The sequence below is a fragment of the Eschrichtius robustus genome, chromosome 2 (genome assembly GCF_028021215.1).
Source record: "Eschrichtius robustus isolate mEscRob2 chromosome 2, mEscRob2.pri, whole genome shotgun sequence".
NCBI classification, from domain to species: domain Eukaryota; kingdom Metazoa; phylum Chordata; class Mammalia; order Artiodactyla; family Eschrichtiidae; genus Eschrichtius; species Eschrichtius robustus.
The window spans coordinates 158,035,178-158,051,670 of NC_090825.1; the positions used below are offsets into that span (position 1 = coordinate 158,035,178).

The 16,493-nt window shown below is 37.8% G+C and overlaps 1 protein-coding gene across 1 annotated transcript in view; it reads left to right on the top strand.

Annotated features, from left to right (window-relative positions):
• Positions 1-515: 515 nt before the first annotated feature.
• Positions 516-16,493, top strand: part of FAF2 (Fas associated factor family member 2) — a 64,544-nt gene continuing 48,566 nt past the window's right edge. Inside the window, exon 1 of the mRNA XM_068536406.1 lies at positions 516-615. Within this exon, the coding sequence (XP_068392507.1) occupies positions 553-615 (63 nt within the window). The 5' untranslated portion in view covers positions 516-552. The remainder of the gene's footprint in view (positions 616-16,493) is intronic.

A 16,493-nucleotide genomic window follows, 5' to 3' on the forward strand; every position in this document is an offset into this window, starting at 1 on the left:
AGGCGGCGTGGGAAACGCCCCCACCCCCACCCCGCCCCCAGTATTCGGGGACTTTCGGAACCTCCTGAGAGATGGTCAGGGGATTTTGGAAACATCATGGCAGGAATCAAACATCAAACGGCCGATATTTCTGAACGACCGCAATTTCCTAAGAAACATTCAGAAACATTGGAGATGAAAATGGTTAGGAAGAAGGCGAAATCTGCCGAGGGGCATTCGTGAATTTCCGAAGCTTCTCGAGGGGCATTCGGGACCTCTCGGCTCTTTGCGATCTATTCGAGAGTCAAGTCTCTGGTAGATCGTTCGTCGCCTAACTCCTAAGGGCGACTTGGGCAGACAGTCCCTCGACAATTTTCGGAAGTGTTCGGGATAGGCCCGAGAGTGGTGCCCTCTAGCGGCGGAAATTGTCACCATCCCCGGCCTCCAGGTTGGGCCGGCACGCGCAGACGCAGTTGCGCGCCGGCGGCTGTTCAGACCGGATGTGGTTGCTACTGAGGTCACTTCCGGCGGGTGACGGTGCGGACGGGTCAGAAGCGTAGAGGCGGCTGCAAAATGGCGGCGCCTGAGGAGCGGGATCTAACCCAGGAGCAGACAGAGAAGCTGCTGCAGTTTCAGGTAGCAGCGAGTACTCGGTGCAGTGAATGCCACCGCGGGCTAGGGAGTGGGTCCCTAGAGGAGCCCAGAACCCTGCTCAGATTGGGCCCGAGATTCTTCTCAGACCAGCAGGCGGCCCCCTCCCCCCCAGGCGCCAGTTGCCCTGCTTGCTGCCCCCGGCCCCCGAGCCTCTGTCGGTCCCCAGCCTTCCAGGAATGGCTGCGGCCAGACCCGCTTCCCCTCTCTCTCCTCAAGAGGGTCAGCTTCCCGGGTTCCCCTTAGCGGCGCCCGTTCTCAGCTATCCTTTCCAGCCTGGTTACCGGTTGGACCCTCTCCGCTAACGACTGTGGATCTACTGGGATGCTTAATCCCCACCGTGGAGTTGGCCTCGTTTCGGGTCTCTGGAAGGCCTCCTACCAGCCTCCCATGCCATTTCCACAAACGTTTACTGAGGGCCTCTTGGGTGGCAGGTCCTGTGTTGGGCGCTCTGGTGGCAGTGGGGTCAGGACTAGCCCCCGCCCTAAAGGTGTGGGAGGAAACCTCGTAATGAAACAGTGCATGATAAATGTCATCAGTGCCTTCTGAGGGGGTGTATTACTCCGGGCTTATTCCTGGGCTCACGTTCTTGACTCTGCTTGAGGAGGGTGGGAAACTTGCTGGAATCTGCCTCCTTTTAGTGGATGTTTGGGTTAAGAACTTTGGACACTAAGCACTTTATCCCTGAGCTGGAGAATCTGGTTGGAGGAGACTTAGGTAACCTTGACTCTTTTACCCTGATGGGTACCAGTTTATTTCTAGAATACGTATCTTAAAAGTGTTTATCCCCTAAGGATGTTGTGGAGATCAAAATGAGCTTATGGATGTCTAAAGGGCTTTGTAAACAGTAAACTGCTCTTAAACAGTATTGCAACTATTAATCATTATTTAACTTAGGATAGAATTAAAGTTAGTGGTACACTTATTTCCTAATATAAAATATGCTAAATATTCATTAATTATGCAATATTTACCAAGAACCTTAGTGCTCAGGTAATAACAACAAATGAATAGAATACCATTTATTGAGTATGGTGTTGTAAGTACTTTCCTGAAACACTTAGCTTACATTATTGTATTTAATACAACCCTATGAGAGTCATACTGTTACAATCCCTATTTTACAGATGAGGGATATGAGGCTTAAAAAGTAACATGCTTAGGTTACACAGCTAGTAAGTTGTGATGTCAGATTTAAAACCAGGTCCATCTTTCCAGAACCCTTCCTGAGCTCTTGACGTGTGTGCTATACAACCCATGTAAGTAGCAGTGTACAACTGAAAGTGGAATGCAAGTGCTCTAATATTTTTTTTTTTTTCTCTTTGCAAGTTCTCACTTTTCTGTGTTTTCCTTGATTTCACTGCAGTTAATTTTGAAATGTTTTCTCTTAAAACAAGCAGTGGGTTGGAAGTGTATAAATTGGAAAATACTGTCATAGAAGTAGTTGACATTTGTTTGGAGTTTTGAGTAGAGAAATTGATGACATAGCAGATTAGAATTAGAATGAATAAAGAGCAGACAACTAGCTTCTACTTCCTTATAGACTGCTAATTTCAGAGTGTTGTTTAACTTTGGCAGATCATTTTATCCCTTACAACTCTTGAGGGATAAGCCCCCATGTTGTTTAAAGTGTAATGAGGTGAGGTGAACCATAAGTTGTGAAGTACTTAGTCTGGTCCTGGAAGAACATGAATATGTGGTAGCATTTCTGAGATAAGGTGCACAGGAATCTCTGTTTTTGTCTTCATTGGCTATCTCTATCAGTAAGAGAGGTGACTAGCAGGTTAAAGTTGTATTAAGATTGCTTTATGAAATTGGATTTAATAAGGCAAATACATTTTACATTTGTGTATTCTTTAAGCAGTGGCTTGGATCAGGTTCATCATCCAGATTACCATTAACAGCCTCTGAAATTTACTAGGTGTCAAGCGTTATACCAGGTATTTGATGTTAACTCTTCTAAACCTTTTTGTAACACTGTAAGGTGTTAACCCCAATTCAGTTTATTAATGAAGAAACAGGTTCTGTGAGGTCAAATAACTTGCTCAGGTGGTAAGTGGCAGAGATTTAGAAATCCATACCCATAACCATCTTGCTTATAACCTAATGGAAAAGCCAGACACATACATAAATAATGAGTATTCTGCAGTATATTAGTGCTCATGGTATAATAAACATAGTAGTATAAACAAAGTGCTGTGGAAATTTAGGAAATGATAGTATTGATGAGGATGGAGGGGGAAAGAAGGATGGCTCAGTAGTTACCATTAAGTTTCTACCGTGCCTTAGGTGTGGTGCTAGGTAGTTTAGAACCATTATGCTTAATCCTCACAATAGCCTTGTAAAAGTGCCACAGGTGATATGCCTCCTCCTAGGTAAGGAAACAGGTCTAGTAAAGTATTTGCTCCAGATCATTAAGCTATTAAGTAGTGGGGATGGAATTAGAATTAGAAATCTAGTGGATCTGGATCTGAACTTAAAAGCTGAACTCTTTCCACTGTACTTTGCTGCTTTGAAGGAGGAATGGAATAACAGGTGGTGGGCAGGAGTATGTTCAAAGCTGAGGTATGGATATGAAATAATGTAGAATGTGTTTGTTATGATGGATTTAAAGAATTGGAAGTTGAAAATAACACTGGAAAGGTAAATAACAGCCAGATTTTGGAGGCCTGTGCTCAATGGTTTAAATTTAATCTGTAGGCTTGAAGAGCCATCAAAGATTATTTCAACTAGAGAGTGAAATAACACTAGGTTTCAGCTTTGCTTCACTAACAGTATGGAGCATGTGCTTGGAATCTCCACAGGGGTTAGGACAGAACAGGATGACACTGCTAGGAGTCAGTTTTCAATAAGTTGCTTCATTTGATATATTGAAATTGGCAAAAGTGAAATATTTTGGAAATCTCAGGTTTCCTCTATTTCAATTTTTTTGTGACGTGTGATTTGATTGGAACTCCTTAGGGTATATTTAGCAGGCTTCTAAGTCTGTTTGATGTCTTTTAAGATTCTTCTGGTTACTTTCTCCTGTTTATTTTGGAACCAGTTGAATATGAATAACTAATGCCATATTTATTTTAGGCCTTCCCCATTTTCTTCAAATGGGAAATAATGGGTTTTAAGAGGAGCTAATACAAATATGGGGAAGGTCAGTTGTATTGAAGTCCATTTTTCCAAATTTCCAAGTATAGCAGATTCCCCTGGTGTCTTGGTTTACTGCCTCTAGGTTTGAACACCTGGAGAAGGATGACATGGATAAAGAGAGACGCGACTAAAGGAGCTATGCATGGCCAATAGAGGAAGAAACAGTCCTTTTCTGCTTGTACAGGAGCACGAAATTTTGAGATTTGAAGGTGTTTTTGTTTTTGATGTTGTTTAAACACTTACTGAGCATTTACTTTATCCAAAGTGCTCTAGATCCATTGTATCATTAACTCCTCCCAATAAACATGGTGTAGGTTCTGGTATTGTTAAGTAAACTAGGATCAGGAGATAATTTACCTAAGGTCAGTGATGAGCTTAGATTTGAATCCAGAACTCTGGATTCTCTTTCTTACTACCTAGCACTGCCTCTCTGGCCCTAGGTTTTGATTTGTTTTCAACAACAGGTAAGTGAGTAGGGCCAATAGAAACAGTATGGGACACTTTGAAGAAAGAGAACACAGCAAAGGAAGTCCAAAAGTGTGATTCTAATCCTGGACATCATCACTAGTGTTAATTCTCTTAATCTCCTCTATGTGAAGATGGACTTTTTTAGGAGAAGGGAAGAAGAATCCCCCAAAGTGGGAATGAACAAGGAGGACCGTTCTCTCCCTTCCATACCCACAGGTATGAGAGAGAAAATGGGAGAGAGGGCTTCAGGGGGAGTATCTTCAGGGAAAAGCCAAGTTTCAGTTAGACCATGAAGGTGAAGGAAGTGTTCCGGAAGTTAAGGATCCTAGGGGATATTGCTGACATAGCAGGGCTTTTAATTCTAAACAGAATCCTAAAAATGTGGTGTTACTGGGTCAAAACAATGTACATTGTAAATTTTAATAGCTACTGCTAGACTGCTTTCCAGGGAGTTTTGGCAGCTCACACTCTCACCAAGAGGATGTGAGACGACCAGTTTCCCCACATCCTTGCCAGCACTGGATGGTATCTTTTCAGTTTTTGTTAATCTGATTAAATTTTCAGAGTCCTTATTTTAATTTGCATTTCTAGTGGTAGTGGTGGTTGTAGTTTTTGATTTTGTTTTGCAGTCAGTTGAGTTTGAACAGCTAATGCAAACACTTGTTTTAAGCTATTTCAAATGGGAAAGAGTAGGGACATAAGAGTGAGGGATTGGCTTTGCAGGTGTCCCACGGTATTATGGAAGGTTTGTTTTCTGGTTGCAGAATAAAAAGTGCTGATTTTAAGATTGAATTCCGTTCTATAAACTCCTGATTATGGATGAGATTGAGCTCCTTTTGGCTACTTATGGTTAGTTATTGTATAAATTCCCTGTTTATCCTTTGTTCATTTTCTATTGGATTATTTGACATTTTCTTATCAGTTTGTATGAGTTCTTTATACTGGTCATGTATAGTAAATATTTTCTTTCATGACATCATTTATCTTTGATCATTAATCTCTTCACTTACCCTTATTTAAAATTATGTCATCAAATTGACATTTTTTTCTTTCTGGCTTTTGGATTTTCTGTTTTGTCTAAGAATGCCTTCTACTTAATGACATTATACAAATGTTCTCTTTTGTTTTCTTCAAAATATTTTACAGATTTCTTGTTAAAATCAGATCTTTAATCCATGTGGAATTAATTTTTTGTATGTATGAGATGAGAACCCAAATTTGCTTTTTTCCAGGAAAGACTATAGGTTAGCTGAATAGTCAATCCCTCCCCCAACTGATTTGAGTAGTCCTCTTTATCATAGTGTACTCTGTTTTCGATAACCTATTTGCTAGTAGCATTACTGAATTAATAATAATAGCTTTCTACCAAATTTTATTGATAATATCTGATAGGACAGGACTCCTTCCCTATTCTTTTTTTTTAATTATTGGTAATTCTTACAAGTTCTTTCATGTACATTTAAAAATCATTTTGTGAGCCACTATGGAGAACAGTATGGAGCTTCCTTAAAAAACTAAAAGTAGAACTACCATACGACCCAGCAATCCCACTACTGGGCATATACCCTGAGAAAACCATAATTCAGAAAGAGTCATGTACCACAATGTTCATTGCAGCTCTATTTACAATAGCCAGGACATGGAAGCAACCTAAGTGTCCGTCGACAGATGAATGGATAAAGAAGATGTGGCACATATATACAATGGAATATTACTCAGCCATAAAAAGAAATGAAATTGAGTTATTTGTAGTGAGGTGGATGGATCTAGAGTCTGTCATACAGAGTGAAGTTAAGTCAGAAAGAGAAAAACAAATACCGTATGCTAACACATATATATGGAATCTAAAAAAAAAAAAAAAAAAGTTCTGAAGAACATAGGGGCAGGACAGGAATAAAGACGCAGACGTAGAGAATGGACTTGAGGACACAGGGAGGGGGAAGGGTAAGCTGGGACAAAGTGAGAGAGTGGCATGGACTTATACATACTACCAAATGTAAAACGGATAGCTAGTGGGAAGCAGCCACATAGCACAGGGAGATCAGCTCAGTGCTTTGTGACCACCTAGAGGGGTGGGATAGGGCGGGTGGGAGGGAGATGCAGGAGGGAGGAGATATGGGGATATATGTATATGTATAGCTGATTCACTTTGTTATAAAGCAGAAATTAACACACCATTGTAAAGCAATTATACTCCAATAAAGATGTTTTAAAAAACCTCATTTTGTGCAGCCATGGAATTATTGGAATTGCTTAAAATAATATATTAATTTGGGACTGGTCGAAATTCAGGAACATGTACTTTTCTTTATTCAGATGTCACATGTCCTTTAAAATATTTTTTGTAACTTTCCTCTAGTTTTTGGATATTCCTTATTAAACTTATTCCTAGGTATTTTGTAGTTTTGGCCACCCTGTGAATGGGATATCTCTTTATTTCTAAATGGTTACTAATAAAAATGCTGTTGCATTTTGTACATTTATCTTGATTTTTTTTGATCTATCGAATTTCTTACCATGTTTTCTGATCATTACTAATTTTCTAGTTTTGTCTCTTGGGCTCTTTTTTTTAATAACAATTTTACTGAGATATAATTGTCATATCTTAAATTAACCCTTTTAAAGTATGCAGTTCAGTGGTTTTCAGTGTATTTACAAAGTTGTGCAAGCGTTACCACTATTTACTTCCAGAGCATTTTCATCACCTCAAAAAGAAACCCATTAACAGTCACTCTCCATTCTTCTCTCCTTCTAACCCTTGGCAACCACTAATCTATATTCTGTCTCCATAGATTTTGTCAATTCTGGGCATTTGGTATAAATGGAAGCATACACTGTACAGCCTTTTGTGCCTGGCTTCTTGCACTTAGCATAATGTTTTCAAGGTTCATCCATATTGTAGCCTATATCAGTACTTCATTCCTTTTTATGGCCAATAATGTTTCATTGTGTGGATAAACCACATTTTGTTTACCCATTCATCAGTTGATGGCCATTTTTACTGTTTTCACTTTTCAGCTATTAATATTGATGCTGCTATGAATATTTGTATACCAGTTTTTGTTTGGACATATTTTCAGTTCTCCTAGGAGTAGAATTGCTGGGTCACATGGTACCTCTGTTTAACTTTTTGAGAAATTGCCAATCAGTTTTTCCAATGCAGTTATACCATTTTCCCTACCAGTAGTATGTGCAGGTTCCAGTTTCTCCACATCTGCACTAACATTTGTTAATCATCCATGTTTGAAACCATCCTAGTGTGAGATGTTAATCTTGCTGTTTTGATTTGCATTTCCCTAATGACTGAAAAGATGGTTGAGCATCTTTTCATATGCTTTTTGGCCATTTGTGTGTCTTCTTTTGGAGATACAAAATCAAATCTTTTGCCCATTTTTTAAAAATTGAAGTGTAGTTAACTTACAATGTTGTGTTTCAGGTGTACAGCAAAATGATCCAGTTATATTTTTTTCAGATATTTTTCCATTATAGGTTATTACAAGGTACTGAATATAGTTCCCTGTGTTACAGAGTAAATCCTTGTTGCTTATCTATATTATGTATGGTAGTTTGTATCTTTTAATCCCATACTCCTAATTTATCCCTCCCCTTTCTTCTTTTCCCCTTTGGTAACCATAAGTTTGTTTTCTCTGTCTGTGAATCTGTTTCTGTTTTGTATATAGATTCATTTGTATTATTTTTTTAGATTCCATATATGTGATATCATATAATATTTGTCTTTCTCTGTCTCACTTCACTTAGTATGATATTCTCTAGGTCCATGTTGCTGCAAATGGCAATATATCATTCTTTTTTATGGCTGAGTAACATTCCATTTTGTGTGTGTATGTGCGTATATACACACTACATCCTTTTTTTTTTAACTGAAGTATAGTTGGTGTACAATATTATATAAGCTACAGGTATACAATGTAGTGGTTTGCAAGTTTTAAAGGTTATACTCCAATTATAGTTAATATAAAATATTGGCTATATTCCCCGTGTTGTACAATATATCCTTGTAGCTTATTTTACACATAGTTGTTTGTACCTCTTAATCCCCTGTCCTTATATCACTCCTTCCCCCTTCCTTCTCCCCACTGGTAACCACTAGTTTGTTCTCTATATTGGAGAGTCTGCTTCTTTTTTGTTATATTCACTAGTTTATAATATTTTTTAGATTCTACATATAAGTGATATCATACAGTATTTGTCTTTCTCTGTCTGACTTATTTAACTTAGCATAATACCTTCCAAGTCCATCCATGTTGCTGCAAGTGGCAAAAATTTCACCCTTTTTTATAGCCGAGTAGTATTCCGTTGTGTATATATACCACATCTTCTTTATCCATTCATCTGTTGATGGACACTTAGGTTGCTTCCATATAATGGCAATTGTGAATAATGCTGCTGTGAACATTGGGGTGTATGTATCTTTTCAAATTGGTGTGGGTTTTTGTGTTTTTGGATATATACCCACCAGGAGTGGAATTGCTGGGTCATATGGTAGTTCTATTTTTAGTTTTTTGAGAAACCTCCATACTGTTTTCCACAGTGGCTGCACCAATTTACTTTCCCACCAACAGTGTATAAGGTTTCTCTTTTCTCTACATCCTCTCCAGCGTTTGTTATTTGTGTTCTTTTTGATAATAGCCCTTCTGACACGTGTGAGGTGATACCTCATTGTGGTTTTGATTTGCATTTCTCTAATAACTAGTGATGTTTGAGCACCTTTTCATGTGCCTGTTGTCCATCTGTGTGTCTTCTTTGGAGAAATGTCTATTTTGGTCTTCTGCCCTTTTTTAAAATTTATTTATTTATTTATGGCTGGCTGGCTGGCTGGCTGTGTTGGGTCTTAGTTGCAGCACATGGTATCTTTATTGTGGCACATGGGATCTTTGTGGCGTCATGTGGGCTTCTCTCTAGTTGTGGTGTGTGGGTTTTCTCTCTCTAGTTGTGGTGCACAGGCTCCAGGGCACGTGGGCTCTGTAGTTGTGGCATGCAGGCTCCAGAGCGCATGGGCTCTGTAGTTTGCGGCACGGGGGCTCTCTAGTTGAGGCGCACGAGCTCAGTAGTTGTGGCGCGCAGGCTTAGTTGCCCTGTGGCATGTGGGATCTTAGTTCCCTGACCAGGGATTGAACCCGTGTCCCCTGCATTGGAAGGCGGATTCTTTGCCACTGGACCACCGGGGAAGTCCCTGCCCATTTTTTGATTGGGTTGTTTGTTTTTTTGATATTGAGTTGTATCAGATGCTTGTATATTTTGGATGTTAACCCCTTGTCAGTCACATCATTTGCAAATATTTTCTACCATTCCGTAGGTTGTCTTTTCGTTTTTTTGATGGTTTCCTTTGCTGTGCAAAAGCCTTTAAGTTTGATTAGGTCCCATTTGTTTATTTTTGTGTTTATTTCTTTTGCCTTGGGAGACTGATCTAAGAAAATATTGCTATGATTTATGTTCGAGTATGTTTTGCCTATATTCTCTTCTAGGAGTTTTATGGCATCATGCGTTATATGTAGGTCTTTAAACTATTTTTATTTTTGTGTATGGTATGAGGGAGTGTTCTAATTTCATTGTAGTTTTCCAGCTTTCCCAACACCACTTGTTGAAGAGACTGTCTTTTCTCCGTTGTATATTCTTGCCTCCTTTGTCATTGATTAATTGACTGTAGGTGTGTGGGTTTATTTTTGTCCTTTGCCCATTTTTTACTTGGGCTATTTGTCTTTTGTTGTTGGGTTGTTAAGAGTGCTTTATATATCCTGAATACAAGTCCTTTATCAGATATATCATTGGCAAAAATATTCTCCCATTCTGTGGGTTGTCTTTTCACTTAGTCGTGTCTTTTGAAGTTTTTTAATTTCATGAAGTCTGGTTTAATGTTTTATCTTTTGTTGCTTGTGCTTTGGTCATGTCTTAGAAACCATGGTCTAATCCAGGGTTACAAAGATTTACACCTGTTTTCTTTTAAGACTTTTGTAGTTTTAGCTCTTACATGTAAGGTCTGATCCATTTTTAGTTGATGGATATGAGGTGGGGGTCCAACTTGATTCTTTTGGTTGTGGATATCCAGTATTCCCAACACCATTTCTTGAAAAGATGATTCTTTCCCTATTGAATAACCTTGAAACCCTTGTTTAAGATCAGTTGACCATAACTAAAGGTTTATTTCTGGACTCGTTTCTGTTCCATTGATCTGTATCTACCTTTATCTGTATCTACACTGTCTTGACTATTGCAGTTGTGTAATAAGTGTGAAGTCAGGAAGTATGAGTCCTCCAACTGTGTTCTTTTTCAAAAGTGTTTTGGCTATTCTGGATCCCTTTCATTACCAAATAAATTTTGGGATCACTTTGTCAATTTCTGCAAAAAAAGGCAGCTGGGTCTTTGATAGGGATTGCTGTTAACTGTAGATCAATATGGGGAGCATTGCCATCTTAACAATATTAAGTCTGTCAATCCATGAATATGAGAAGTCTTTCCATTTATTTAAGTCATCTTTAGTTTCGATGTTTTGTAGTTTTCTGTGTACAAATCTTGCACTTCTTTTATTAAGTTTATTCGTACATATTTTATTCTTTTTGAAGGTACTGGGAAAGGAAATGTTTTCTTAATTTTATTTTCAGGCCGTTCATTACTACCATATAGAAATATAACTGATTCTTGTATATTGATCTCATATCGTACAACCTGGTTGAACTCATTATTAGTTCTCTATTAGTTTTTTTGTAAATTTCTTAGTTTTTTCTGTATACAAGATTATGTCATCTGTGAATAGATAGTTTTATTTCTTTTTCTTCCTTCTTGCTTAATTGTTTTAGTATAATGTTGAATAAAAATGGCAAGAGTAAACATCTTTGTCTTGTTCCTGATCTTAGGAGGAAATCATCAGTCTTTGACCATTATTATGTTAGCTGCGAGTGTTTCTTAGATCAGGGTGACGAAGTTCCCTTCTATTCCCAGTTAAGTTTTTATCCTGAAAGGGTGTCTTGGGTTCTTAAAAGGGTTATATGAGACAATGCAAGTAAAGTACCTGATAAATACTAGGGCTCTATTAAAAAAAGGGGGCAGTTTTGGAGAATGTTCAATTGTACACATGTTCTGTTACATTTCTCTTTATTTTTCCAGGGAATATTTAATAAAAGGTAGAACTGAAAATTTGCAAAACTGTCATCCTTTTTTAAAACTGGAATTAGAAGATAAACACTTATCAAGTAGCCTAACGTATACTCAAAGGAGTGCAAGTCCTCTTCAAAAAGGATACGTATAGAAAATATTTTATATACAGAAGACGTGTCTGATATTTTTCAAATTTACAGAATTAACCCTGTGATTTGGGAATTTAAAGTGTTGACAGTTAAACTTTGTAAAGTTTTTTCACTTGAAAATTCAAATTTAGCTTAGTTTTAGTATCCTTAGATACATTTTCCACAAGATTAGTATTAATACATTATATTTCATTAGCTTTTGCCTAGCCTTTTCATACAAAATGATGATATTCTGACGCTGTCATCCCTTCTTTATTTGTTAATAGGGATAAAGATATATGTTCTCTCACCTCTTCAGTTACACCGAGTTATAGTATATATAATAAAGGCAGGATAAACATTTGATCCTTTCGATTATTTATTAGTTTTTAAATAATGAGTTGATTCCTAGCATCCTATGAAGTAACCATCGAGACTTTTAAAATTTTTATTTATTTATTTATTTTTGGCTGTGTTGGGTCTTTGTTGCTGTGCGTGGGCTTTCTCTAGTTGCAGCAAGAGGGGGCTACTCTTTGTTGCCGTGCGCAGTCTTCTCATTGTGGTGGCTTCTCTTGTTGCGGAGCACAGGCTCTAGGCGCATGGGCTTCAGTAGTTGTGGCACATGGGCTCTCGAGTGAAGGCTCAGTAGTTGTGGCGCACGGGCTTAGTTGCTCTGCAGCATGTGGGATCTTCCCGGCCCAGGGCTCGAACCCATGTCCCCTACATTGCCAGGTGGATTCTTAACCATTGTGCCACCAGGGAAGTCCCACTGAGATTTTTTTTTTTTTTAACATCTTTATTGGAGAATAATTGCTTTACAGTGGTGTGTTAGTTTCTGCTTTATAACAAAGTGAATCAGCTATACATATATATATCCCCATATCTCCTCCCTCTTGCGTCTCCCTCCCACCCGCCCTATCCCACCCCTCTAGGTGGTCACAGAGCACTGAGCTGATCTCCCTGTGCTATGTGGCTGCTTCCCACTAGCTATCTATTTTACATTTGGTAGTATGTATAAGTCCATGCCACTCTCTCACTTTGTCCCAGCTTACCCTTCCCCCTCCCTGTGTCCTCAAGTCCATTCTCTACGTCTGCGTCTTTATTCCTGTCCTGCCCCTATGTTCTTCAGAACCTTTTTTTTTTTTTTTTTTTTTTAGATTCCATATATATGTGTTAGCATACGGTATTTGTTTTTCTCTTTATGACTTACTTCACTCTGTATGACAGACTATAGGTCCATCCACCTCACTACAAATAACTCAATTTCATTTCTTTTTATGGCTGAGTAATATTCCATTGTATATATGTGCCACATCTTCTTTATCCATTCATCTGTCGATGGACACTTAGGTTGCTTCCATGTCCTGGCTATTGTAAATAGAGCTGCAGTGAACATTGTGGTACATGACTCTTTCTGAATTATGGTTTTCTCAGGGTATATGCCCAGTAGTGGGATTGCTGGGTCGAATGGTAGTTCTATTTTTAGTTTTTTAAGGAACCTCCATACTGTTCTCCATAGTGGCTGTATCAATTTACATTCCCACCAACAGTGCAAGAGGGTTCCCTTTTCTCCACACCCTCTCCAGCATTTATTGTTTGTAGATTTTTTGATGATGGCCATTCTGACTGGTATGAGGTGATACCTCATTGTAGTTTTGACTTGCATTTCTCTAATGATTAGTGATGTTGAGCATTCTTTCATGTGTTTGTTGGCAATCTGTATATCTTCTTTGGAGAAATGTCTGTTTAGGTCTTCTGCCCATTTATGGGTTGGGTTCTTTGTTTTTTTGATATTGAGCTGCATGAGCTGCTTATAAATTTTGTACATTAATCCTTTGTCAGTTGCTTCATTTGCAAATATTTTCTCCCATTCTGAGGGTTGTCTTTTCGTCTTGTTTATGGTTTCCTTTGCTGTGCAAAAGCTTTTAAGTTTCATTAGGTCCCATTTGTTTACCACTGAGATTTTTAAAATTTGAATTGTAGATTTTTAAAATTTGCAGTGAACTCATGGATGTAAATATATTTAACGTATTACATTTCATTGCCATTGTGCTTATTAAGGCTTAGGTTGTGCCATCTTTGACAATTATGAGTCTATTTAGATTGGCTCCTAATGACTTTTATTTTTTAGGAACTCCTAGTATTTACATAATTTTATTTTTTCAGAGTCACAGAAAAGATTTACCATTTGAATTTGTAATTTGGAAGAGCCTTGTATTATTGTTCCTGAAGACTTTTATCATATTGTCATGGCCCCAGTAGTCCTTGATAGGTTTTTAGCTTTTTGACATTGTAAGATGTTTGACTCATCTTGTGCATTTTCTAGAATCAGGCGTTTCTCCAGGAAACCTTGTTACTTTTTGGTAAGAAATTATATTTAGATGCCACACGTCTGGTAGCTATGAGTGCTCATTGCTGTTGGGTTGGTCTAGAACTTTTTAGTTAACAGAACTAGGAAATACATATAATATATAGTACAGACACACACGTATGTTTGTATTTATTTAATTCATGATAAAACAATTTGATGTTTCCAATTCAAATTCAGGACTGCCAATTCAAATTTGGCCCTATATTTTACCTCTCTTCTTTCTCCATACCAAAAAATTTGGTTCTTAATGCGATTAACATGATTATTCATTTGCCTTATCACATAATCAACACTTTGTCTCAAAATAATAATACCCTTACTAGTAACAATAATATAATTATTTAAAACAATTTAAGCCCTTTAATGCAGAATGTAGAGTCAGTTTACTGTGTTTTAAAGTCATGTGGGATAATTTCATTTTGGATAGTTATGCTACCAACTCTACATTTTTTTTTTGCTTCTGATGTTTAGGAATTGCTGCTGCTGCTTTTTCTAAATTTTGTTTTATAAAGCAGCTACATGATTCCAAAGTCAAATCTACATGTAACAATATATTTAGAGAAATCTAACTTCTGTTCTTCTCTCTTATACCCTGTTCCCTGACTTCCCCTGCAGAGAAGCTTAGAATTAAAAAAAGCAAAAACAAAAATCTTTCATTTAAAAAATCTAAGTAATAAGTATATCTATTTGTGGACCCCCCCCTTTTAAAAAAGATAAATGGTGATGTATATTACACACATTTCTCCAACTGTCTTTTATACCTATTATCTCCTGGTGATCACTGCATAGCAATATAGGGATTTATTTCTCTTAAGTATTTACAGCTGTATAATACTCTATTGTATGGACATACCATAATTTAGATTGATGGATATTTGGGTTATTTCTCATCTTTTGCTGTAATAAATAATACAGCAATAAGTAGCCTTGTGTACCAACATTTTATTTTTTGCTAGTGTGTCTTTGGGATACATTCGTAGAAAGATTTCTGGGTCAAAGGATTAAATGCTTATATATATGTATACGAATACGTAGTGTTGCTAGATATTGCCAGATTTTCCTATGTGAGGATTGTACCATTTTGTATTCCCATTAGCAATGTATGAGGCCCCCGGCAACCTCACCAACAGAGTGTGTTGTCAAACTCAGTATAGTTTTAATTTACTTTTTCCTTATGAGTGAGGTTGATCAACTTTTCATATATATAAGGGCCATTTGAGTTTATTTTTCTATGAATCATCCACTTTTTCTTACCCACTTTTGTAGCAAGTTATCCTTTTTCTTCTGTTTTTTGGGGTTTTTTTTTGGGGGGGGGGTTGTCTTTTTGTTTGTTTTTTGGTTTTTTTGGCCACGCTGCACAGCATGCGGATCCCGACCAGGGATCGAACCCATGCCCCCCTGGGAGTGGAAGTTTGGAACCCCAACCACTGGACTGCCAGGGAAGTCCCATCCTTTTTCTTCTGTATTTTAAAAAAGTCTTTATATATTAGGAATATTAACTCTTCGTCTATGAAATAAGTTGCAAATGTCATTCCCAGTTCTTTCACTTTGCACATGCTGTTTTTTTTGCCATACACATGTTGTTTTTTAACTTTTTATACACTAAAAATTTGATTTGTATAATTCAAAATCTTTTCCCTTATTGCTTATGAATTTTGAGTCATGGTTAAAGTCTTCCCCACATTCGGGCAGTAGAAGAATTCACTTGTGTTTTCTTCTAACACTTGTATGGTTGGACTCTTAAAATTCAGCAATAAAGGAGCAACTCATTGAAAAAGTGGGCAAAAGATCTGAACAGATCTCACCAAAGAAGATATACAGGAGATGGTAAATAAACATATGAAAAGATCCTCAACATCAGATGTCATTAGGGAATTGCAAATTAAAACAGCAATGAGATAACCACCACACACCTGTTAGAATGGCTAGAATCTAAAACACCAAATGCTGGCAAGGATATGGAACAACAGAAACTTATCCATTGCTGGTGAGAATACAAAACAGGACAGCCACTTTGGAACAGTTAGGCAGTTTCTTACAAAAATAAACATAGTCTTGGGAAATTCCTTGGTGGTCCAGTGGTTAGGACTCCGCACCGTCACTGCCGAGGGCCCAGGTTCAATCACTGGTTGGGGAACTAAGATCCCACAAGCCGCAGGGCCAAAAAAAAAAAAAAATAGTAAACATAGGCTTACCATATGATCAGCATATCATGCTCCGAGATATTTACCTAAGTGAAATAAAAACTTATGTCCACACAAAAACCTGCACACAAATGTTTATAGCAGCCTTATTCACAATTGCCAAAAACTTGGAAGAAACGAAGATGTGCTTCAGTATGTTAATGGATAAACAAATTGGTACGTGCATACAATAAAATATTATTCAGTGAAAAAGAAATGCGTTATCAAGCCATGAAAAGATGCAGAGGAACCTTAGATGAATATTGCTAAGTGAAAGAAATCAGTCCAAAAAGGCTCTGTACATGACTCCAACAATATGCCATTCTAGAAAAGGCAAAACTATAGAGACAGTATAAAGATAGGTGGTTGCCAGAGATGGGGGTTAGAGGGGAGGGAAGAATAGATGGAGCACAAGATTTATAGGGCAGTGGAACTATTTATGACACTATGATGATAGAT